We start from the raw sequence: 26,885 nt of genomic DNA, 5'->3' as shown, positions 1-26,885 counted from the left end.
ATAATATATATATAATCGAGATAAGAAGAAAAAAGAAAGAAAGAAAAAAAAAAATAAAGTAAGTTAGTCGAAGAATTACAGGAAGAAAATGAATCAGTGTCCCGTAAGCGAGCTCTTCTTCTGTGAGGTAACTGGAGTTAAACTGCGGTACCTGTTCACGCATTATCTTCCGTTAACTCTCGTGCATACCGTTATCGTGCATTCGTCGTCTCTTTAACTTAAGCCAACTGGAAAAGCTGTTTGGTGCTCGCGAGACACGGAATTCGCGTAGGTCTTGATCTCCCACGATCGACCACCGACAAGACACGACAAGAAGGCAACCAGCAGACACACGCTGACTCTTACTTTCGCTTGTAACGATCCCTTCTCACTCTCCATATGTATTCGTTTATCAATTATATACTTATATACACGATATACATACCGTACATACACATACATACACATATATATACTCATGATCAATTCAATTCATTCTACGTTGAATTCTAATTCCCTTCTTTTATTTTATTGTTCATAACAATTTCATTCGACTTTCTTTTTCAGGTCTTTTATTTTTTTTAAACAACAAATAAATAGGAACACTCTTTTTCTAATTTCGTTCTATCCGATTGTTGTTTTCTTTTTCTTTCGGTTTTTTTTTTTTTTTTTTTTTTTTTTGAAATTGTTCCTTTTCCAGTTTTTGGTTTGCAAAATTTTGCTTAATCAAACAAATCACATTTTTACATAGGATCGTCATCGTGAACTCTTTTTATCGAATTATTATTATTCTCGGAATTACTTAACGAAATTTTTATTATTTATCATTCAGTATCGAACTTTCAAATAATTTATCCTTGAAATCCATGAAAATTCATTTCGTATAAACTTGTGACATAATTTATGAATGAGAATAAAGGATTATAACACATTTGTCTTCTTTTTCTTCTTTTTAATAGGACTTTGTCCTGTTATAGCTTTTATTGCTATTTCCGGGAGCGCTTTATTGTTTCTACCGAGGGTAGGTTGCTAGCCTCATCCTCACACACATTTGTAATAAAGATATTCGAAAAAATATGTATAAATTCACGCAAATATAAGTCCGTACATTAAATAATAAAGAGATATCCCAAAGCAATATTAAATGATGATTTTCAAAAATTTAGCGGACGTATAATAAACTCATATATTTATCTGTCGTTATTTCTATTGTTTCAGAAGATGAAGTAAGAGAGAAAAAGGAGGGTGTTGTTTCCCTTCAGGAATGAAATCCTGACGAGAGAAGAAGTGAGAGAGATCAGTTGTCATGATGGAACCACCGCTTACCAGCAAGGTTCTGCGTGCTCCTAGCCTAAAAAGAGGTCAGGAGAACGTCAGGATACAGGACAGGGTAAGTAAATAAAAAAGAAAAATAAACGGAAAAAATAGAATATGTGAGAGAGACAGAGAGAGAGAGATAGAAAGAAAGAATCGGAGGGAAAAGATAAATCTCGACAAAAATCTCATATTCTCGTTTCACGGAGTGTACACTCGTGTAAGTATGCAAACACGATACGCACATATCCAAGTTTTTACGTACATATAAAGAGAATCGATAAGAGTTCCTATTCGAGGTTACTCGTTACTAATTTCATAAATTATGTAATATTTTAAGAGGGACATCTGGGGGAAACACAATTTGATTTTTTTCGTATATATCTCATTTGGATACAATTTAATTTGTTATATCTCATTTATTTTATATTTATATCTTATATATTTAGGTAAAATTTAATTTTTGTTATATCTTCTATTTTATATTTTATTGGGTCACAATTATTATTCCGTATAAATTCGCCAAACAATGCACGGACAGAATAATTTTCTGATCATTGCTATATCATAATGCCGAAGAGCTTAAAGGATCTCTATCTACTGACACGGTAAATAATTCTTTGCGTAATCCCATCAGGTATCATGAAGAATCCCTTGAACGTGCTTATTTTTTCTCTTTTTGTTTGTTTCTTTCTGTTACGTTAGACGGTAAAGAACTTAATTAGCGAGCTGTTTAAAATTTATCCCCTGTAACTCTGTCGAACAATCGATAAATTCCATTAGAATGCTAAGCGAATTTCGATTTTTTTTTTTTGCATATTATTCTTACAAATTATTCTTTGCATTGTTTACTTCTTTTTTTTTACCCCTCCCTTATCCTTTACTTTGTTGTCTATGATCAAACGGTTTTGAGGAAAAATTAGCAATGAGTTTTTCACCGAGACAACAGAACGCACGGAAGAAGTTTTTATCAACGTCTCTTGCATTTTAATGAAAGTCCCTTTTTAATACAAAAGAGAGAGAGAGAGAGGGGCTGGTTCGTGTTTTTCGTGGCATCTTTCGTTGAAAAGTTTTATTGCTTTTTGATTGAAAAGAATTCATTGAGAAAGACAAAGGGGGAAATGAAGCCGTGTTATCGTAAATCACGTCTCTCTTTCTCTCTCATTCTTTTTTTTTCTCGTAAAAACGTGAAACAATTCGTGTTAGGAAATCAAAAAATACTGCACAGTGGAGAAGAAAGAGAAGTGTAACTCAAAAACACGTTTTATTATCACGGCGTGTACATCAAATAAAAGAAGCCTTGTGTAAACAACGCGATAGCTAGAGACTCGTTCGTTATTTATAATTTTTTTTCTTTTTTTTTCATTGTATCTTTAAAAACACGGAAGGCCCCCTAGACTATCGCGGCGATAAATCTTTCAACTCGTTCGAATTGAAACTATTTGATAAATCAAAACATAACGTTTTAATATAGACTACCTGAAGTGTACTATATATATCGTATTTTATCGTTTTGAAAAAAAAATAGGAGAATTTAATGTTATTAACCTGAACAACCAAAATGACATTAAGTATAAAAACCAGAAAATGAATTGTTTCGATGGTGTTACGATAAAAATTATTATTCCAGATAATAATAATAATAATAACAATAATATAAATTGAAATACCGACAAAATTTCAATGCGATTAAATTAGTATCAACGTTACATCGTTTAACAAATTACGTACACAGTATCCATGTATGTACGGAAATATTATGAACATATGTATTTAAACGATTTGAAAATAAAATAAACGTAACGTAACTCCGTTGAATGTTATCGATATAATACGAATAATCATCTAATTTAATTAGCCTCGCTAACATTCCCAATGAAATATCTCTTTCAATTTCACCACCATGATACAAACATATTTCACTCCAGAGACAACCAATATAATCCTCGAATCAATGATTTATTCTTACAACGTATGTACAATACAATGTAAATACATACAATATGTACACACATATATATAGGTATAGTATATTTGCTGAAATTCACTAACGATCGATAAAAAAAAACCATTTGGTTATTATCCTTGTAACAAAAATTATAATCAGAGTAAAAAAAAAAAGAGAGAGAGAACTATGATGATTGTATTCGATAAAGATAGATGTTTTTTAAAATGTACTTTTTGAGATATAATGCCGGAAGGATGAATTTAATAATAATAATATAATCGTAGAGCCCCCGACCTTGAGATTAGCAACGAAGCATAGATCGAGGTCACACGATTGAAAGTCTTTTCAATTGCGGATTAGGTTGTGACGTTGACAGAGACAACAATGGTCGTCGGGGCGCAATTTTATGTTTCTTGATGCACCGGATGCTTTCTTCGTCCGCGACAGTGCAGAAATTTCTACATTGACGTCACGATGATTCTCGTATTCCTTTCTTTTCTTTTTTCTTTTTTCTTTTCATTTTTCTAAAGTCCTCGCCCTCTTCTTCTCTTCTCTTCTCTTTTTTCTTCTTCTTCTTCTTTTTTTTCTTTCAACACTCGATCATAGATATTTCGCATGTGGGCATTGCATCGTTCTCCTCGCTCGTTGCACTTTGCATCCTGCATTCCACGTTCGGTCGCCTCTCTCAAAGCTCCTTATCCCTTTTTTTTTCTTTCTTATTCTTCTTCCTCCTCTTCATTCCTTTTCTATCTCCAGTCGAAAAACGTCCTCCTCGTGTCCTCGACGGGATCGGATTACGTCTACGCGAGTCTCGCGACGTATGCGGATGCAGATATGCGGCTGCACCTCCTCTCGTCGTCGTCACGTGCAAGATGCTTTTCCCACCTACGTAAAACACGAGGACGCCTCGTATTTTTACATTATTATCTTTTCTATTTTCTTCTTATTTGTCTCTCTCTCTCTCTCTTTCTCATATCTTTTTTTTTCTTTTTATTTTATTAATTTATTTAATTTTTTATTTCGACAGAACGGGGCTAATTTACCAATTTTGTTGTTGTATATTTTATGCTTTTCATAAAATCAATACAGTTGATTTTTTAACCCTTAAGGAGATCGAGACACTTCGATGTGGGGATTTTAGGTTTATGCCATAAAAAACGAAAGATCCCCGTTACAGGGACGAACTTTCTCTCCCGACCGTTAAATATTTAATATTTATAAATATACGTGGGTGGGATTGAAAAGTTTTAAGTCTATCATAGAAACTATTTTTTCTCGATTAAACAAACTTATATTTTGAAAGAAAGAAAGAAAAGTCTTTTTGTTTTGTTTTGTTGAGACTTAAAACTTTTCAATCCCATCCACGTATATTTGTAAATGTGTTCTGTAACAAATAATATATAGAAAAATATTTATTCTTTTATATATTTATTATTATATAATTATTATATATAAATATTTTTGGTTATTGCATAAACATATGCCCACGTATATTTGTAAATGTGTTCTATAACAAATTATATATAGAAAAATATTTTTGGTTATTTGCATAAACATATTTAATGTTTATACTCGTATATATATATATATTTTTCTTTTTTCTTTTTTATACGTGTATATTTATCGTGTAAAAATATATGTGTATCAATAGGTAAGGGGAAAATAGTCAACAAGTTGACATCGAAGATAATTGTAAATTCTTCCTTATCGACAAGACACCGCAAAGTAGATATTATCGACAGGCGTCCTCTATTCGTTCGTAGTTGAAACAACTGATCGATTCTCGTATCGATAAAACAGTTTCTCGCATATTTAAATATCTAACAAATAAATTAATAATCAAAGTAAACTGTGTTAATATATAATTTTGTAAGTGATTTCTCTTTTTTTTTTCTTTTTCTACGAAAAGTAATATTATTTTCTAACGAAGTATGCCCGCAAGATGGTGTAATATAAATAAAACGACAAATGCTAAAGTTATGGAATTTATTTTTAAGTAGATAGTTTCTCCTTAAAAATTACAGTCTTACAGGAATGTTGCAAGTCGAATCGTACCTTGAGCATCGTCATAATTTCATTCTTCTAATTCAAGTAATCGTTGTAGAAAAGCGTTAGTTTAAGTTAGATAGGCTATTAATCGTAATATTTAATAACTTATTTTCTTAAATAATGGATCGAGTTCAAAATCCTTCCTCTCCCTTGTTTCTTCCTTCTTTCTTATTTTAATAAGTATGTACCAAGCATCGTGTCGAATATGCAATTGTGTGCAAATTAATGCGTGGGAGATGGCTAGTATCTCAAACAGTTAAGAAGGACGGATCTTCTGTTATGTTAGTTAGAGTGTCGAGTGGATGTCTCCCTTCTTTTTCTTTTTTTCTTTTTCTTACTTTTTTTTTACAATTAATGTCAGCTATCATCAGGGTCGGGGAATTTCAATTGCCAATCCTGACTCGTTATTTCTTTAATGTGATATCTGATTTGACCCACTTCTGTACGTGTCATCATTTCTTTTATTATTTCTATTAACAATATTGAAAGAAAGTATCTTAATTAAGTTATACCGATAAGTTACCATTCCTCAATGATCCGAAATTGAGTAAATTTATTTTGAAGATTTTCATTAGATAAAAACGTAATAACTTTGTATATTTTCTTATTGTTCTTAATAGTTCATTTAATGGAATGTATTTTTAATTTAACAGGCGTTAAAAATAGATCCAAGTTTAATAGTTTTAATAAATATATAATTTAAGAGTCCTGTAAGCAGTTCATTTTTTTGTTTTTCTTTTCAAAATAAAAATCATTAAATTATAATGTGTTTAACTAATTTTTATGTCATTTCGAAAAACGAATTTAGAAGTTTGCGTAATTTGTGGGGTCTTTGGAGATTTCAAAAACTTTCCAATTGTAAGACTTCCATTTAGGTTTATAACGAAGAAAATAAAAATTTGAAAAATTATGTTTAATTTCCTTAAATGTCACTCTAAATTATATTTCAATAAAATACAAAAAATCCAGGTGAAAAGATTCGCGTATAGTAAAGATATATACTAACCAGTTGATAGTTTTCATTCGGAAGAAATCACGGAAAGAAAAGTATTTACGCGTAAACTGGTACGAGAGATAAAAAGAGAGAAGAATTATGGCCACAATCAAGCAAGAGCCATTGCAATCGACTCTTGCGATCGAGGTTTCCGATGCACACCAGGTGCATCTTTCTCTTCGAGTAGGTGCAGTGCGTTGACCGGCATCAACACACTTGGCTCTTCTGACCCACGAATGCTTTTACTTTTTACCGAATCAGCCAATGCCATTGCGGCTTTGGTAAGATAGACACAACTAAAGTTTCTTTTTATTTTCTTTTTTTAAACATTAAACGTGCCGATCATATGACCCGTCTTTAATTTTATACTCAAATTCTGGTATTTCGTTTTATTATTATTATTATTATTCTTTTTTTTCCTTTAACTTCACGATCATTATAATTGTAAATATTCTTTCATTATTTATCTTAAATATTTGTTTTATTATTTATTATTAAAGCTGGTATTAAATTCATTATTATCTCTGATAAAAATTTGGTTAAAGAAATATTTTATATTTGTTAAAGATTTGTTTATATTTGTTGGGGTATCCCATACATTGTCAACGAAGTTAATTTTTTTTTTTTTTTAACAAGCAAAGAGTCACTTTTGAGTTACTGCATTATTGCATTACGTACTTCTTAATGCATGTAACACAATATATATGACCCTGAATAAAAGAGAGAAAGAGAGAGGTGGAAAGATGTTAAGATGTTGACTTGCTTGCACGTGTAACGGTACGACAGCATCAACGATTGTTTCGAGTCGATGTTCGACCTCTGGGCCGAGCACACGAAGAACCCAGGTGTCTCTCGATCGACCATCATAGTTACGATTTTCTTTAAAAATCGTGTGCCTCCTACCTATAACCTAATGAATACCCGTTACAACCATGTTAATGCTTACAGATCTTACGGATAAGCAAAAAAAAACGACCCTATTTTCAATTTATTTACATATTTTTATATTATTATTAACCATACTTGGTGAGATACACGTTTATGATACATATTCCTTTCTCTTATTTGATTTATAGAATCTTAGATTGATTTATTGATATTATTTTTTAAACTTTATCATAACTATGATTATTAGTTTCATATAATTATTTATTAATCGTTCGTTAAATTTGTTACTTATCTTTATCTAATTGTCTCGATAATTTTAATTTATATTTCTTATTTATTAATAATAAATATTTTACGGGGTGATACATTTGAATTTGGAAATATATAAGTATACCACCGTTAATATTCATGCGTTTCTTTTTTTCTAATATAGAATATCTATTAGAATAAAAGTAAACTTTGAAAAGATCTTAAAATCCTTTTATTAAACAAAAAACCAATAAATATCGTAACATTTTCCTATCGAAATCGGGTAAATCTTGTCTGCATAATTTGTATAAAAAAAAAAAAAAGAAAAAGAAAATAATCCTATATTGTCGAGATTAAAATTTGATAAGACGAAAAACGATTTAACGTAAAAATGAAAATTACGAAAATTGCAGATACTACCTATTGGTACAAAAAAAATAAAATAACTCGTTGTATTGATTGGAAAATAAGGGTAGCAAGGCAGAGTGGACAGTAACGGGCTTAAACAAACCTTTTAACGATTATTACATCGTTCGCATTCGATCGACCACACCTTTGGCGCACGCCACAATCTCAAACCCTTTCTAGTCTTTATCTTTTAGTTCTTTTCCTTTTCTTTTCATTAACCTCGCTGCTGGGGTTCGAGTTAATAAAACTGCACCTTAACACGCAACACGATATTTCTTTATAGCAAGAGACAACCCTCAACATAAATACATACGGTCCATACTATATTTCTTTATTTCTTTCTTTCTATTTTTAAACACGACTTAACAAAGAATCATTTACGCTCTCAACGATTCTTGCAAATACAACAGATAATTATTTTTTTGCAACTTTTTCTTTTGTCATGGCTCAAATCTTTTCTTTTATATAATTAAAAATATTGAATTTAAATTTATTTAAAAATATTGAAAATCCCATTTTATTACTATCCAACCGAATAAATGACATTATTACTTATTACCGTTCGAAAGAAAATAAAAAAAAGTGAAAAGTTCATTGTAAAGCTAATTTTTTGTTTGTTTACAATAGATTACGTTCGTACGACTAACATATGCACGACCGTTTCAAACATGACACGAAATGAACGAAAGAAATGTCGAGGCGCGTGCGTGCATTCGTAACGCAAATTAATTGTGAACGGGTGAATGCACCGTTACGAGCACCTTCCGTGATGCGTTATGGCAATTTTGTTGAAATTCTCATAGAGACCGACTCGCACAGCCATACCGGAAGATGAGTCCTTTTCTCTAACGGATCCATGAACTCCCAACTATAGGTGGATCGATGCTTTAAACTAATTAAACGATTTCTTCTCTGTAATTTTATAGTATATTGGGTTGATTAATAAGTAATGTCAGATTTTTTCCTAAGAGATTGTTTTAAAATTATTATGTTATTTTAAAAACATTAAACGTATTTTTAAAATGAAACGTATGCATAATATAAAAGCTGACTGGTGAGAATCTAACATGCAATTAAAAAAAAAAAATTAAAAAAGGGTTCATTGTTTTTGCCTAAATTTTATAATATTTATTTGAATTTAAAGATAAACAACAAGAATGTGTTTATACTTTTTTTTCCTTCTTTAATTATTTTCTCGCATTATCCATTTGATTTAGCACCACCATTGGATTTTCGTTTATTCCGTTTGTTACAAAAATTCGCTTGATGGAAACAAAAAAATAAAGGTCTGCGAAATGCATACATATTTCTGAATTTTTTTGCGCAAAGAAATGATAAATTTTCTTATTATGAAGTTATCTGCGAAATGGCTAATTTATATATTATATTTTTCTCATTTATTATTATGTTTTTCTCTCATTTATTTTCTCATTCTCTTAACCAAAAGAAATATTTAGTACTATTCTTTATTAATATTCGTCTCTTCCTTTCTCTCTCTGTGTTATTCTTTCGTAAGGAATAAATTTTCACTACTGTTCTGCCTGTCTATCTATCTGACAGTTTGTCTCTCTCTCTCTCTCGTTATTTTTCTCTTTCTGTCTCTTTCTTATTCTCTTTCTCTCTCTTTCATTCTATTTCTGTTTTTCTGCTCTCTTATTCTCTTAATGCCTTTCTCTTTCTCATTCTCTTTCTGCCTTTCTATTTCGTCTTTACAAATCGTTTCAAATCATGAAATAAATAATTCATTAATCCTTGAATAACTATATTTGAACGAAACGAGACAATTTTGTTCGTGTTACGTGTAAGTTAAAATATCGATTTGAATTTGTCCTGTGAAATTTTATTATATATACATAAAAAATTATGTGAATACGTAATACATGAATACATGTAATATTGTACAAATGGAAGAAGAGAGGAAAAACATTAAAATTTAATTGAATTTATAACAAATGAATATAAGACAAAATGTCGAACAGGCTACTTCATTAACATGTTAAATACACCATGAAAATTATTGGTGAAATTAGACTCTATTTTACATACGCATTTAATTGAAAAAGTTTCTAAGATCTCTCTTGTTACACTTGAATAATTAAAATAATATACTTATTAATAAGACCAAACTCTAATGTCAAAAGTATGATAATGAAATTTCTCATATATTTTAATCTATTCAAAGTTACGATGGATATTAGATATGACTATCTATTAAAAGTAAACCCATCCTTCTATTTGCGCGGATAAAAATCGCATAATCGCATAAAGTCTGCATGTACGAAAGAAAAAAATACATGGTTTAAAAATAACGAATATAAATTATGAAAACATTTATATCGCATAGATTAATTAAAAAGAAAGAATTATTATATATTATAGATAATGAAAATATTGATTATTAGATTTTTTAGAATTTTTACTGTGTTCTATGTATAAAATTATTATATAAAGGTACTATATAATAATTTAATATGTAAAAACAAACTCGCTTATAAAAAGTAACGCGTTAATGAGGAGGAAAGGGATAGGTGTAATAAATTCGTGCAAGATTACATTTTATTTAATTTAAAACAAGATTTTGCTTTTCTACGATATGAAAAGGAGTGAAGATATTACATTTCTTTTTTCTTTTTTCTATTTTCTTTTCATTTTTCATCAAAAACTATGAAATAGCACGTTTTATGATACTCATAATGAAAAGTAAGGATAGTAGTAATACTCGGATCGATACTGCAGCTTGGTCGCGTGTTATCTATCTATTTTTTTGTTATTGTCTTTTTCTCTTTTCTTTTCTTCTCTCTCCTGCGTCATAACGCCTTTAGGGATGAAACGTCGTTTCTTGGTATTGTTAGTTATGACGCTCGTAATAAATAGCGATAGGAGTTTTGACCTCGACAATTATATGTATCGAGTGACAGAATGCGTCAAACTATTGTCACGCCCACTCGTATTTATAATACGTTTTTATTTCGATTAATTCGAATTTAATAATATATACTTTTTTTTTGTTTTTCTTTTTCTTTTATTACTATGCCTAATCAAATTATTTTTCATACGAGAAATAACAAATTTCTTTTTATTTTGTTTTTTATATATATTATATTTTGTTATTTATAAAATTATTTATAAAAATATATATATATATTTTTATATATATTATATTTTGTTATTTATATATTTATCAAAGTAATAACGTTAGTTTTGTATTTTTATGATAATACCTAAAATAATTTTAATTCTTAAAAATCGTCGAATCTTTTTGAGATTTGAATTTATAACACTCGGTGTATATGATATAATGCATTGTCATAAGTATTTCAGTATATTTAATTAAACAATTTAATAATAACAATAATAATCATAATAATATATTATTAAGCATAAATTACAATAAGACTTTAAAAATTATTTCATATTTTGTCCTCATACACACATACGTATATATAAACTAACGAATTATTTTAAATTAGCTTTTACATGATTTACCGCAAACAATTTATTTCAAATACAATTTTTATATACGAGTTATCTTACATGTTAATGATAATCACCGGAGTCATCCAAATATTCGTGGTAAAATCTTCTCTCTCTCTCTCTCTCTCTCTCTCAACACCTTTTTCACACGAATTTTTTTCCCTCGTGAAAAGCTCTCGTAAGTTAGGAGAGGACATAACGAGATAATTTATATCACGACTATCTCGACAGAAATATCCGAGCTAATTGCCACTAAATATACATACGTATAGGCATGTCATAAGTTTCACTTTCGTTTAATTAAAAAGTGATTTTATCGTTTATAACCTTTTTCTCTATCTTTTTGTTTTTTTTTTTCTTTTTTTTTTTTCGTTTTGATACAACTTCTCCCACAGATACTTGGAATTCACGAGTCGTGTAATTCGAGTAAAAGTAACGTCTGCTGATTAGTCTTACTTTTTAAAATTTTTTTAATCTTTTTTCAGAAAACTTTTACTATCGTCTCGTGTACGACGTGAAAATGAAAAGATTAGAATTTAAATAGATCCGTACCGATCTATCGTCGATCATGCAAATCCAATTATATTACGTTGTTTATATTAATTAATACAACTAACAGATCTTTTAAATAAGCGATCGAACGAACAGGTATGTCGGTCAAGGACGAACAAGTAGTATGCAAACAACTACGTTCGTTTTTGAGGATATAAATTCAATAAAATAAAGATAAAAATAAAAAAAAATATAAAATAAATGATACGAAGAGATCATCACATCGCACGTTGACTCAGAACGATCTTTCTACGAAAAAAATAATAATAAAAATAAAATAAAGAAAGAGAGAAAGAGAGAAACGTAACGCCTTCGAGAATCGATAGTCTCGAACAAAATCGACGACGTAGCATTTGCTCAATCGTGGGTTGCGATTTAGTATTCTTCGACCTTAAAGATCGGGAACGAGTAACTCACTAAAATGCCTACGTAAATTTTATCAGAATCTCTACGATCCAGAACTTTCGTTAACGTTGAAATTATTTTACAGCGAATCATTCTGTTATTTATCTTCTTTAATTTAGTTTCCAATTAATTAAATCATCTACGTTACGAATTTTTTTAATGTATGTGCGACTATAAAGAAAAAATATATTTAATTTAAAAATCAGCAACTGAATATTATTACTACATATTATTATACGATTATGTTATACAAATGAAGAGAGAGAGAGAGAGAGAGAGAATGAATTAATAATTTTATTTATTATTTTAATTTTAAATTAAATATTTAACTTTTTTGTATTAAACAAATTAAATATACTTCGATGCATCGAGTTAGAATTGATAAAAGTTATAATATAATTAGTTATATCAATTACCTAAAAATAAAATTATAATAGAATAATACGTTTATGTCACATTGAATAAAAATAATTAAATTCGAGAGAAAATGTATAGTCGTGTGATTTAAAAGCTATACAAATTTTGATTAATTTAAACAAACGGGGAAAAATAATTTCTAATTTCAGTATAATTACTATTCTCACCGTTCTGTTATTTATTTATTTATTTATTTAATTATTTAATTATTTATCCTCTTGTCTCCTATATACTTCAAACCAATATTAAAATTACAAGCCACCATGAAAACTATCGTATTTCTATGAAACAAACTATGTTATTACATTCTATTTGATTCTATAGTAATGTTCAACGATAATTGCTTCCTGATAATGTTAATTACTTAAACATAGGTATATATACATTCGATCGGCAATCGTAACAACAACGTAATGCTCATTACATTATCACATAGAGTAATCATCTAGATCTTGGATCAGATAACACGACCGTAATCGCACTCGATTCAAGTGAAATTCTAACGGACTCGTTCACTGTAAAGAAAAGAACATTCTAACGTGTTTCTCATCAACAAGCTCGACGAAGTATCTTCTCCTTCTGTATCGAAAATCATCGAAAAATTTATAATAAGATTTATTAAACAGATATATAAATAAATAATAAATAAAAATCCATCACGTCACATCATTATCATCATCATCATCATCATCATCATTGGTGTAGAAAAAACATGAGATATTTGTTTCCTATGAAAAATTATACCCAATTAAAAATAATGAAATCAGTTTTGGGGTGCAGAAAAAACACGAATTGTCAATGTCTTTACAAAATTGTATAATAATAATAATAAAAATACATATATAATCGCGTAATGGAATTAAATGGTTATAAAAGAGATGGAAATATAAAGAGAAGAGAAAAAGAAAGAAAAAAGAGCGGTATTGTGTCGTTAAAGGTAAGAGAATAGAAGGAAGATATACACGGTGTATATTATATGCAAGACGGAAGAGTACTGTAGCTAATAGTGGGGGTGGGAGGAGGGATAGTGAGTGGTGGAAAAGAGGAGGGGTTGAAACATTCGGATAGCAAGAGTAGTAGGAGGAAAGACAGTTCAGTAGAGAGTCGGACGTCCGCCGTGGTTGGTTCGTTGTTTCTGTTTAGTTTCATCTGAGACATTTTATATATATATACAATTTTTTTTAAATCTTTTTTTTTAAATCTTCGATTAAGCGAATTTTATTATTCGCAGGCAAATAATAAATAAAAAATATACGTATAATATAGAATCATTTTACAACCGACTCGTGTCGTCAAAAGTAATGTGAAAATAAATCTAAAATCTTAAACGCGAGAAAAGTGGTATCTATTATTTAAATAAAAAAAGAACAAAGAAGAAGAAGAAGAAGAGAAATAAGTATTGAAAGGAAGAAAGAAAAAAAGAAATTAAAGAATTAAATTAATTGTTCACGTATGAAAAATATTCTCGTTTGAATACTAATGATATTATTTAGAGAATAAATGATTCTCGATCGATGATCTTATTGGAGGTCAATGACTTTACGCGAATAACACGAAGGACGATTGATGATATCGTCGATAAACGATTTTACCGATCCCTTAGAAACGAAACAACAACGTTAACGTGCATACTTTGCACGTACGTAACAAGAAGAGAAGGAGGAGGAGGAGGAGGTGGAAACATTGTAATGCGTACGATAAATACATAGTGTGCGTGATCGAAGTGTTATGTGAATTTTCGATTCTTTTCTGTATGCGTCGTGTAATCGTGTACGTATATAAATGTACAATATGTTACTTGTTTCGTAGTTTTATTTTATCGTAAGCAGAGAGACGACGACGAGACGACTGTTGAAGTTTTTAAGATGCAAGATGCACCACGAGGGAGAATGGCGTAAGTCTACGCATATAAAATCATCCTATCTCATGGAAAAAGAAAGGAAAGGAAGAAGAAGTTAGGCTTTATATATCTTCTATCTCTTAACGACATTTTTTATATATATATATATATATTTTTTGTTCTTTTTTATATGATTATGTTTATTTCTCGTTATCGTTTGGAAATGAAATATTCGTAGGCATAGATTAAAGGGATTTCGATTTGAATAATTACAAGAATTAATGTTATTTTGTCGAGAGGAAGTAGTATGTTAATGAAACGTTATCAATTTCAAAAAAAGTGTTTACTAAAAGTGAATCAGCCGAAGGTGCGATTAATCGTTTTAAAATGAATATCATAAAACGATTTCGAGATTGAATGGTAATAAAAGAAGAATAAAAACACAACTAGCATAAATGCAATAGGAACGAGATTAATTAAATCTTGTTGGGAGTGTAAATGCGTAGATCGTGCAAACGTGATCCACGATCCGCGACGTTTACGTAACTCGGTGCAGCTCGGTTCATCCGGAAGTAGGAGGACCACTTCGAGCGTGAACCACTCGGAAACGATCGATTTTCTTCCATAGTTATTCTTACAAAAGATAAAGAAAAAACATCGGCCAAGTGATCCTAGAAAATAAGAATAAGAATAAGAAGAAGAAAGAAATTTCAACGAAGATTAATTTCGGTCCGATCGATCGATTTATCCGATTTATCGATATATCTCACCTTTTTTTCTCGATGTTATTACGAAAAAGGAAATCAACGAAGCAAAAAGTCCGGATATGTGGGAACAACTGATGGCTACCACTCGGTGACCGAGAAACGCAATTGCAACGCGTGCAATCAACGAATCGAGAAAACGCTTTAAGAGAAAGAAAGAAAGAGGGGGAAATAAGAGAGAAGAGGAGGAGGAAAAAAGAAGAGAAAAAAATAAAGTAGGCGAACGATAAGAGAATCAACCTGTGAAAAATGGCTTTAATAGCAACAAGGAACAACTCGCCAGTTGTACGCGACAAGGAAAATACTCCAGCCTACGATGTACGTATATATATATATATATAATTATATATCTATGTATATCCTATGTATGTGTGTGTGTATATATGTATGTTATAATCGCACATGTTTTACCATCTTACATTTTACTTGAACGATTCTCACCTTGTACTTGGCTATCAACGGTTTACTTGTTAGTTGCTACAAAGCTTTTACGCGATTATTTTCTAACGAGATGGAAAAAGGAAGGAAAAATGAAAAGTCATAGAAAAATACCGTATCATTCGACAAAGAAAATTTTTGTAATACACACATATACATATACATATACGTATATATATATATATATTGGTTTTCTTTCTCTTATAACATCACTTTTCTTTTTCTCATCACGCTATCGTATAAATACTTGTACGAGTTTTTTCTTTATTCTTCTCGCTCCTTCTAACAATACGTTTCGTATTATAAAGAAAAGTCAGTGTGTATTAACACACAACGAGTGGAGAAAAATAATTTCTGCACGCGTAACACACGGATAAAGGACGGACTTACATTAGTGTTTATTCATAAAACGGTGGTAAAAGTTTTAATGTCACGGTCGTTCTCTCTATTGCTCGATATGCGGACAACTAAATGTGTCGCCTTTAATAGATTTACGTTTAACGCATCGTTGACCTACAAAGGTAAACGAGGAAGCGAAAAAATAAGCAAAGGCTTGCTGATAAATTCTCTAAGTTATACATATAAACAGATACATATGCATACGCGCGAGTATGTGTGTACCTATAGAAAATAGCTTCTTGTTGTATAACGATCGAATACTTGACTAGTTTCTATAAACTCACACATATTAATGTATATATATAAATTTATCCATTAGTTTGTTCTTATCACTACATTATTTTCTTCAAATCACGACTATCCAATTAGCGATCGTCACACACGTGCTATAAGATGCGTATAAAATATACATTCGATGCAATACACCTGTTAAAAGCTGCTTATTCATTATTCAAACGATAAATGAATTCGTTGTATTGACCAAATGAAATGTGTACATTAGAAATGAAAAGAAAATACATTGAAAAAAATCGTGGTACTCTTTTGTCGCCGGGAGGAAGAGAACTTGTGATAATAAATTAATAAATAAAAATAAAAAAGAAGAAAAAAAGAATACAAATGAAGAGAGAGAAAGAGAAACGAATACTTGGAACACACAGGCCTAATGGAGCCGCAATTAATTATGACCGAGCAATAATCCAAGAAACAAGCTGGTACCATGGCTCTAATTATTTGCTGCAGGTGATAAGCATGAACCGGTTTCAAGGTGGGCCGCCTGCGGCGACCGTATGCGTTCGGTCTAATAAACGCATCTGCAACTACGCCTTCTTTACTACGCAAACGTATTGTTTGTTAAACCTATTTGCGCTTATCTAACTTCTGTATACGTAAAGATGTACGTAGATAAAAGTCGTATGTTTAATTTAAACAAAACAAAAAATCTCTTCTTGGCTACATCGAAGAAATTAAATATGACTTGGAAAAGTTTATTTTTTTGTCAGAAATATTATCATAATTGTGATAATTATTATAATCGACTGTTAACGACACAATTTGATGAAATTTACTTTTTAATATAAATAATTTAGATCTATAAAACATATAAATCATTGTATCGATTTTTCTTGACTTACAATTAGTCCGCTGTTATAATTACTGATATAATTGTAATCGTTAAATTTGTTTACACATCTAAAGGTACTTTATAAATATTGAAATACGTTATATTATTGCGTGCATCAATTCTTAAATTTTATGATACATATTGCAGTGTATTTAATTCGACATCAAAAACAACTTGCATCGATACAGGAAAAAACACGTGTGTCGATTTTGGTATCATCATGCATCATTAATTTCTAAATGTTATGATACATATATTACAACTTATGTAATTCAGCATTAGGAAATCAACATTAATAGCAACTTTCAATGCAGGAAAAAAGTACTTACGTGTTTCAATGTTGATATTCATGCTACAAAAGCGAACAAAAAATTGCTAATGTAAACCTAAGTTTCTATTAATACATTGCTACATGTTTCAATATGTGTTGGGGATCCTAAGACCTTTGAGATTTTCTATTTGCAATTCGTTCTTTACTCGGAACGAAGCAAACTGTTTGTATTCGTCGCGAAACAGGCAACAACTCTTTTCAAGATATCACTATCTTGACTAACCTACTGGCGTGAGCCATTCACCATTTATTTCAACCTGACTCGTCCAAAGTACATTATTTCTCACGAGTTTAATATTTATCTACGTACGCATTTATGTATCCTATGTATTTATGTATGTTCGTGTAGGAACGAACACACTGGAAATCCTTTGCTCTCTTTTTTTATTCTTCTTTACTTATCGTCGTTTAATTTGTACAGTAAAAAAAACTAAAAAGCACGTGCTCGCATAGTTGCACGCATTAATCGGCTTCATTCTGGTAAAGATTTTTCTTCGTAAATCTAATTGCCTGTTGTAATCGTTTTATTCATTTCTACTTTTATAATGTTCTAATGTTACGTTAAATCTTTAAATACAGTTATATTAAATTTTTACTAGGATCTAATATGGTCGTGATATTTTTTATCTTTTTTTGCTGTAGAATTAAAATCGAGGATGCTAATCGTTTGTTAAAAAGAAACAGATATCTTTTGTAAATAATAACATGAATTACATTTTCTTTTTTTTTTTTTTATATATAAAATGCGGTTATCAACGGGTCTCGACGCTTGCATGTATACAGAATATGTTTTATATTTAAGTTAGACTGTCTTTATAACAAACAAGATTATCATACCTTATAAAGACAGTCCCGGTATAAATCACTACTGTTCTAAATATCTGTTCGGTTTATCATTAAAAAAAAAGAAAAGAACGATACCTATTTAATTCCGTTCTTCGAAATGTCGTAAACAGAAATTTTTTTAACAATATTTCTTAACAATTAAATAAATTTTTGTGTGTAAAACGTAGAAGAAACAAGATCAAATATCTCATTTATAAATTTTATTTATTTCCTATTGTTCAATAAAGTCATCAACTGGAATAAAATATTTTTATTAATCCTCTATAACTTCGTATAACTTTGAAATCGCATATTTATAATCCACGTTTATCCGTGTGTAAAATTTTATTAAATATGTTTTCATCATAAACTTAATCTTTATTTCATATTCAGAAATTAGCGTATGTAATTTGTTCTTAATCCAGTGTAATTAAATTAATATAAATAATACTATAACTTACATATTACAGAATAACTTTTTTTTCTTTTTTTTTTTTTTTTTCTAAAAAACGAACAAAAATTGAATTATGGCGAACAAATAGAGTAAAATTAAAAATCAAAATTAACATTATGCTTAGATAAAGAAATTATAAATAATATTAATGGACTTTCATGCGTTATATAATATTTTTGTTAAACGCGAATAAATATTACATTATAAAAGATTTAAGAACAAAATTAAAGGATAATAATGAAAAGTAAGGATTGTTTTTAACAATTTCGTGCGATTAAAAGATAACAAATGTATGAGAGTAACAAAGGAGAAAATAACGAAAAAAAAAAAAAAGGTAAAACGTTATCAATCTCACGATTCTTGTAATTAATTTGACCCGAGAAAGACCCCCTAGGGCTGCACCTTCGTCTAACACATTCTTAACGCGCATACGTCGTGTGTTCTTTGCACGTGGCACAAGGGAAAACAAGACAAACAGGATAGTATTAACGTATACCAGGGCGTGGCTTTGTTTCTATAGTCCTAGCAGGGTAAAGGGATTCGCACGAAACCCATAATGGTTTGTGTTAAATCGATTCCCATGTCTCTAACTAGAGAACACATGCATGCATTTCTACGACCAGCATGAAACGATAGACGAAACGAGGGTGAATGTCCTTTTATCTTCTTAAAATATTCTCGTCTAGTTTAAAATTTACTTTGACAAAGGTAACACAGAAAAATGAACGAAATTAATATGGAAGTTCATTTAATTAATCCTCGTATTACCATTTTATTTTCTTTACCTGGAATATCTTCTTTCAGATACTTTCATATTTATATATTTTTTTTTTCCTTCATTATAATAACGTCGTTTAAAATTTAATTTCATCTAGAAGATCTTCTTCTTCTTTTATTAGGACTTCGTCCTGTTATAATAGCTCTAGAAGATAATTTCAATTATATTTCTTATTAATATTTTAATATATAATATATGCAATAATTTAGAAATTTTATCAAATTTTTTTCACCAAAATTGTTACTCGAATATATATGCATATCATATATTTACTAATTCCAAGTTTTATATTATATATTATTGATCTTTAAATGTTTGTACACGACACAAAAATTCTTTAACAGAATGTTAATGTATAATCATTTACTTCATATAATTGCGTAAGATGTAATTGTCCAAAATTAACAAAAAGAAAAAAGAAAAGAAAACAATTCTAATTTAGTATATAACCAAAATCCTAAGCGAACGTAGTATATGATTGATGTATATATTCATTAATAATAATTCATCTTAACATACTAATATAATCAAATTATTCATACTTTCTAACAGTTATGTTTATCTTATCAAAAGGTATCTTCAAAGGAAGCCATTATCGAGTCTGTCGGTTTAGCGACCTTGTTTCGCGGTCACCTCGATTGATCTTAGCTTGGATCGATAAATATTTATTGCCTTTAACGTTCGTTCATCGGTAGTGACAACAACCTTGAAGGAATCCCTGCTGTTATTCGCACGATTCGATCTATGCACGCGTATCTTTTATTTTCTCTTTCAGTCTCGCATCAATCCTCTCTGTCTGTCTCTTTCTTTGCTTATATATCTCTTTCTATCTCTTTTTCTCTCATTCAAGCGGACGAACCGATTACGTAAGACTACGACGACGTGTATTATACGAGAAAGACCTTGTCGTCTCTACCATCGTCTATGGATTACGTCACCTATGCGCACATTGGATATACTAAACTTTGTAACCACGTTTGCCAATGCTTCTGTTGCTGTTGCTATTACTATTACTATTATTATTACTATTATTGGCTAGTGCTGCCGGTAATCCTGCCGGTTATTGTTAGTTATTGCTACTAACATCAGTAATAGTGATCTCCTCACCTTTGAAGTTGATTGTGAGTCTCTCTACGTTCACGACCAACTAATAGTTTTATTTCCCTCATTAGAAGAGTCATACCATAACGTTAAATCCCGTACTTGTTCTCATGGGACTCGAACTATTATCGACATTTAAGATTGACTCTGTCATCTCTTAATTGCTGCTTTATTTTCCCTTCTAACTAATTCGAAGAAATTTGATTTAATATATTTTGTTTTTATCTTGAAATGTTCTTAGAAATTGTGCATTTATAATCTATCTCAAGATTTGTTATATTTTTTATGTTATTTTTTAAATACACGTGGGGTAGTTTTATTAATTAGAATAGACGTTTAATTATGATAATGTTATTTCTATTATAATTATAACTTTGACGATTTGAACATTCGAGTACACGGTAAGATATTCGTGTATTTATAATGTTTCGAATAGTTTATATTTCAGAAACAATGTGTCGTAAGACGGTACTAATATCTCGGTTATGAAGGAATATGCTTAATTCTCTAACAATAGTGAACTGGGTAAGATTGTAGATATTAGGGTTTGCGATTATGCGTACAATATAAATATAGCTGTAAACTTATATAAGATTTATGTTTTTCATTTACATAGATTTCTTACCCGGATATCTGGTAGGTCAAGAATAATTTTCTATATCCTGAAATAAAACTGAATATCCAATTTACCAATAGTTGCCATAACTGTAATATCTAAATATAATATATATATATATATATAATATTTTATTACCCCTAAATATACCTTAAGAGGTAACCAAAAAATATAGCATGCATTTTGCATAACTTTAACATTTTCTTATTGGTGTCTATTTAAGTATCCAATAGTAACCAATAGTTGCCTTAATTGTAATATTAATTAATATCTGTATAATAATATTTGTTGAAAAATTTCTTTAAAAAAGAAAATAGCAAAAAATTAATTAAACAACTAAGAATTTATATTGTCCATATTTTCAATAATTTCTTATTCGCGTTTATTTCTAGATAATTACGTCCAACATACGACTCATCAAATAGACAATTTATAATCTTAACTTTTCTAATGTATTTAATCACAATTAAATTTGACGGTAGCACACAAGCCATTTGTTATCTTGCTTTATAATAACCGGCTTGTGTCACGATTAAGCATAGAAATATTTATCTATCGTTAACGCCTAACATAAGCTAGAGAATTTCCAGTCGAAGCGTCGTAAATCGATCAGATTAAACCGTTGATTTCCTTATCCCCACTACAAACATCACCCCACGCACATGCCGTTATTGTTTACGCGCGACAAGTCAATGCGTTTTCGCGTGAATGGAGGTGGCCCGGATGGAAAGATCGGAATTATTGATTTCCATATTTGGTGGATGCCCACGTGCACTAAGGAACGTCGTCCGCTCCTTGACATGAGCAATAGCAACACACATACACATATATTTATATAATTTGATTGGATACTGACTGGTTAAACCGACCAATCAACCTTCTCCTATTTTTCCTCCTCATTCTCCTCTTATTTCTCGTGTTTAATTATCTCGGTCAATGCGCGTGGTATGAAGCATATAAACAGTTCTATCATTCTTTTAAATTGACATGAGCATTTTCTCGACATATCTGCTCTGAATTCTCTTTGTTTAATAAAGACGGTACTTCGGATCAGAAAGAATATATTTTTTTTTTTTTTATTATTATTTTCTTTTATCCCTCTTTTTAAGATAATTATTTAATTATATATTACGTGTATTTTCTTTTTTCCAATTTGTTGGATACTGTGGAAGACGTTATTTAAATACGTATTTGATGTATCGTTTAGAATAAGATTTGTCAAATATTTCTGTAATATTGTATTGTATTACTATGGTCTTTAATGTTTAGAATATGAGAAATGGTTTAAAAACTTACAATTAGTAGATTGAAATCACTGAATATTATTTTCAATATATGGATGTTCAAGCGGATAATATTATAAAAGAACTTTACGAAAATTGTTTAATGATTATTTTTCTTGCTTTGGTTTAAGATGAAAGCTATAATTTGATGGTTCATTATAAATTTAATATTCTTCGAGAGTTGGGAAACATTAATTTAGAATGTTTTATAGTTTCCGAAGTTGTAATAATGATCGATTCGAATTTATCAAACTTTTCTTAGAATAATAAATATTAGTATTCTTTTTCCTTTTTTTTCTTTTTCGAAAAGTTTATACAATAACGAACATTTAATGAATGCTGATCAAATAATGGAAATTTCAATATCGATAATCACATTAAGAAATTCGTATAGCCTACGCATTGTTTGTTGTGCAATTCTCACAGGGACGAATTTCAAAATACTCTTTATTTTCTGAAAATAATTAAATGATACGAAAGGTTTAATCTTTTAGTGTTTCACCAATGTTATTGTTACAAGTGATTTTTAGAAAAGAGAAAACAACAAAACAAAAAATAATCTATATAAGCAATTATTCAGTTTAATAAGTACTATATAAATACCTAAAACAATAAATACCATATTCCAAAAAAAAAACCACCTAAAGCCTCTTCTTTTCACCTTTAAAAAAAATCTGCTGCTTACTAAATGATGATCAGGCTTTATGGGCCATCATTTTCTTACTACAAAAAATAAGTTCATATCTTCACTGAGAGAAAGCAACTTGTAAGATTTGATTTAAATCACCCTGTATAATAATATCCCTAATTTCGAGCGATCAATAAATCTCGTACTCAAACACCCTTTCGAAAGGGTGACCTCGACTTAGTGTAAGCATGTTGTGCTCTTAAGAAATAAGAAACGAAAGATGATGTATGCATCCTTGCAATGCATCTGTATTCCGACAAGGTATAGATCATTATGATGGAACGAGTGTAGCATCGTGTTGAAGAATAAGTTCTCTCTCTCTCTCTTTCTCTTTTTTTTTCTTGGAGTATAATTCTTGCCGTTGGCAAGAAGTGGGAAGTAACGCGTAGACGATTTAACATAGAAAAAAAAGGCATTGGCAGCTTATATGCAAGGATGACCAGATGGTGCATCATCGCTAAAAACGTATCGACCGGTTTTACGTGTTGGTTGCTTTTTCTGCGTAAATTTGACCACCAATTTAACCTTTCTGAACGATACTTTTTCTTTTCTTTTTTTTTCTTTTTTTTTTTTCTTTTTCTTATAAAAATCCCTCGTTAATCATCTTACAATTAACAAATGATTCCGATTTTATTATTATTTACAACACCGTGTAGAATAATATACGTTCGGATTAATATACAAACATTTATATATCAACTTAATAAATAATAATTAAAATTAATTTTAAAATCAAGTCAATAAATAATAATACAAATACCATATGCACAACGAATAAAGATACTTTCCGTATTTTTCAAATAAACATTTTCCGTTCGATTTCGAAATAATCCAATCGATGTTTTCCATAAGATCATAAAAGAAAGAAAATAACATAATGATACATAGAGATACGTATATAGATCGCATTTCAGGAACACCTACGTAGATAGTATAGATGTTATCCATATGAAAGAACACTGATCGGTATGTGTATACGTATATATACATATTTACACATATATATGTATATATATATATATGGGCACGAATACGCGTGCCACGAATATCTCTCTTGCTTCTATATGGTCATCGTATGTAACGTTTCGTAATGTCTACTTCGTCCTCGTCGAATCGTTACGAAACAATCTTGTATATTTGCTCTTTGGATGTACGGCCAACGATCAAATTCGACGTGAACTTGAGATAAAAAGAGGGGAGACCCTGAACAAAAGATGTGGATCTTAATAAAACGAGAAAAGCAAAACAGAAAAGGATTCTCGAACGTGAACTCGAGAGAGAAATAGGAAGGAAGACTTGGTAGGGAGGGAGTGGTAGAAGGGGGAGGATTTTTTTTAGAATGCTATAGACCTCATTATAGTCGGTAATGACAGTACGAATGGTCATTAAGCCACGAATGGTTAAGTTCCTTCGCTTCTATGGTCAGATCTCTCGTATCCAATCGTTTGTAGCTAGTATACTTTTCTTCGTGTTCTAAGTAGAACGATTGTGTATATGTGTATGCATGTGTGTGTGTGTGTATAGTAGTTAAGTAGTAATAGCCAATGGTATGTCTTACTGTGACTTGGATTAACATCGACCACATCGGTGGTAATTACTTGCCTATGTTTAACTTCTTGGATTTATCAAAATAAATGAGACGTAGCTAACGTTCGAACAAGTCAGAAGTTCGAAGAAAAAACATCTTCGTTGTTGTTGTTATTATTATTATTATTATTATTACTATTATTACAAAGAATATGAAAGAAAAAGAGAAATAGGGGTTTTTTTTTTTTTTTTTTTTATTATTATTTCTCAAAAAGATATAGGAAATATATGTAATTTATCTGGAATCGTTTGGATCATGACGTTAATTTGATTTTTATTATTATTACATATGACGGGATGATAGGATAAATTAACAAAGGATAATGTAATTTTTCATTGGGTTAATTTTATAAAGATAATGCCATTTTTTCGAAAATGTGCAATATACCATTAATTAAAAATGATTTATCACTTTCGTGTAATATAAAGGAAAAAGAAAAAACAAATAGAAAACAAGATTCGTGATCGATCGTTCATGAGAATATTAATTTGCAAGGGATGATCGATCACCTACCAAGTGACATCAGACTATTTTCCTAATTACCAATGCAATCAACTAACGTTTGGCCTGTCCAATTAAGATATCGTCCGATCGATGAAACAACAATTCTCTCGATTCGATGTTAACGAATCCGTGTGACCGACAGATCATGGAGTATGACTATACTACTTTGTTACACTCGTTCAAGGTATTTTCTCCTTTTTCTTTTCTTTTTTACATTTTCTCAACCTACGCCGATCTAGATTCGTCGCGGTAACAACGTTCGAACAACAAACGCGTGACTTCCGGCGAACGTTCGAATTTTTTTGTCCGAGATGACGTAAGAAAAATCGACCAAACTAAAAAAAGAAAGAAAAAAAAAGAAACAAAAATACCGGTCTTATGGTGTCGTTTTTCCATTACTTTCTTCATTTTTTATTTTATTTCAAACAAAATTACCGTGGAAAGAATCATGAGTAGTTAAGTATCTATGCTAGAGAAAGACTTCAAACGATTTTCTATCAATTTTCTTTAAAATAGTGTTTCGAAAGAGCATGAAATTAATAAATATATCGAGTAAAAAAAAAAGTAGCACATTCATTCGTAGTGAGGATCGTAACAAAAGAAAAAGAAAAAAAAAGATGATTTTACGTTGGTGGTATAAGTTTTAATATACCAATTATTTTACTTTATTGGTAACACTTAAGTTCATATATATTTTATCATTTTATTCTATTTAAAAAAAAAAAAAAAGTTTTAACACATTTATGTAAAAAAAAAAAAAAAAAAAAAAAAAAAAAAAAAAAAAAAAATCTCGAATGCAATGATTTAATCGTAAATAAATAATACGAAGGTGTTTTCTCGTTTTATGATATTATCTAAAAATAATGCATACATATATATCGTGTCGATCGAGTTTTAGAAAGCAGCAATACCTTTTCTCATCTCGCATCTTTCTCTTCTTTTCGAAGAGAGTTCACCTCGATGACGTTGCGACCATGTAGCACGGTGATTCCTTCTTCGGTATTACTAGTAGTACATACTAGAAAGAAAAAGAATAAGAAAAAAAGCCGGTTTCCATCCTTTCACGTACCATAAATGGCGGTCTCGATCCGATCGAAAACGCATATAAAAGCGATCGGCCGAGCAAGAGAATTTTCTTCGTGACGTGATTTATGCACCTAAAGTAAATGCTGCACGTTTCTTAGAAATCGATAACGGATATCCTTTATTTCATAGAAATATAATATATGGAAAAATGTCGACAAGACTACTCAATTATGATCATTTTTTTTTTTTCTTCTTTACTAAATGCATTATATTGTTATGTTCGTATAATAATCAATATAATATATAAATATATATATAATGATGTATGTTTTTTTAATACAATAATCTTTTATTTATTTGACCAATATTTTTATATAATTTTAAATTAGTAAATTATAAGTGAATGTTGATTATATTTATAATATAAAAAGTATCGGTGTGGAATGTAAG

General features: G+C 29.9%; 1 protein-coding gene and 1 long non-coding RNA gene across 9 annotated transcripts in view; both read left to right on the top strand.

Moving 5' to 3' along the window:
* Positions 1-26,885, top strand: part of LOC122519548 (mitogen-activated protein kinase-binding protein 1) — a 99,276-nt gene that overhangs the window by 40,471 nt on the left and 31,920 nt on the right. For 7 of the 8 annotated variants that reach the window (XM_043639068.1, XM_043639071.1, XM_043639070.1 and 4 more), the window contains exon 2: positions 1,198-1,369. In XM_043639068.1, coding sequence (XP_043495003.1) covers positions 1,286-1,369 — 84 coding nt within the window. In that variant the 5' untranslated portion in view covers positions 1,198-1,285. Of the gene's footprint in view, positions 1-1,197; positions 1,370-15,223; positions 15,600-26,885 lie in introns of those variants that run through there. The other variant, XM_043639066.1, reaches the window with a different exon arrangement.
* Positions 13,376-14,082, top strand: LOC122519550. The gene is made up of 2 exons (XR_006304314.1): positions 13,376-13,801; positions 13,944-14,082. It is a non-coding gene; the product is annotated as an uncharacterized LOC122519550 (long non-coding RNA).

This window comes from Polistes fuscatus, unplaced genomic scaffold (genome assembly GCF_010416935.1).
Source record: "Polistes fuscatus isolate 324 unplaced genomic scaffold, CU_Pfus_HIC Scaffold3, whole genome shotgun sequence".
Lineage (NCBI taxonomy): Eukaryota > Metazoa > Arthropoda > Insecta > Hymenoptera > Vespidae > Polistes > Polistes fuscatus.
The sequence above is the reverse complement of the archived record's forward strand: the minus strand, read 5'-3'. Positions and strand labels throughout refer to the sequence as shown.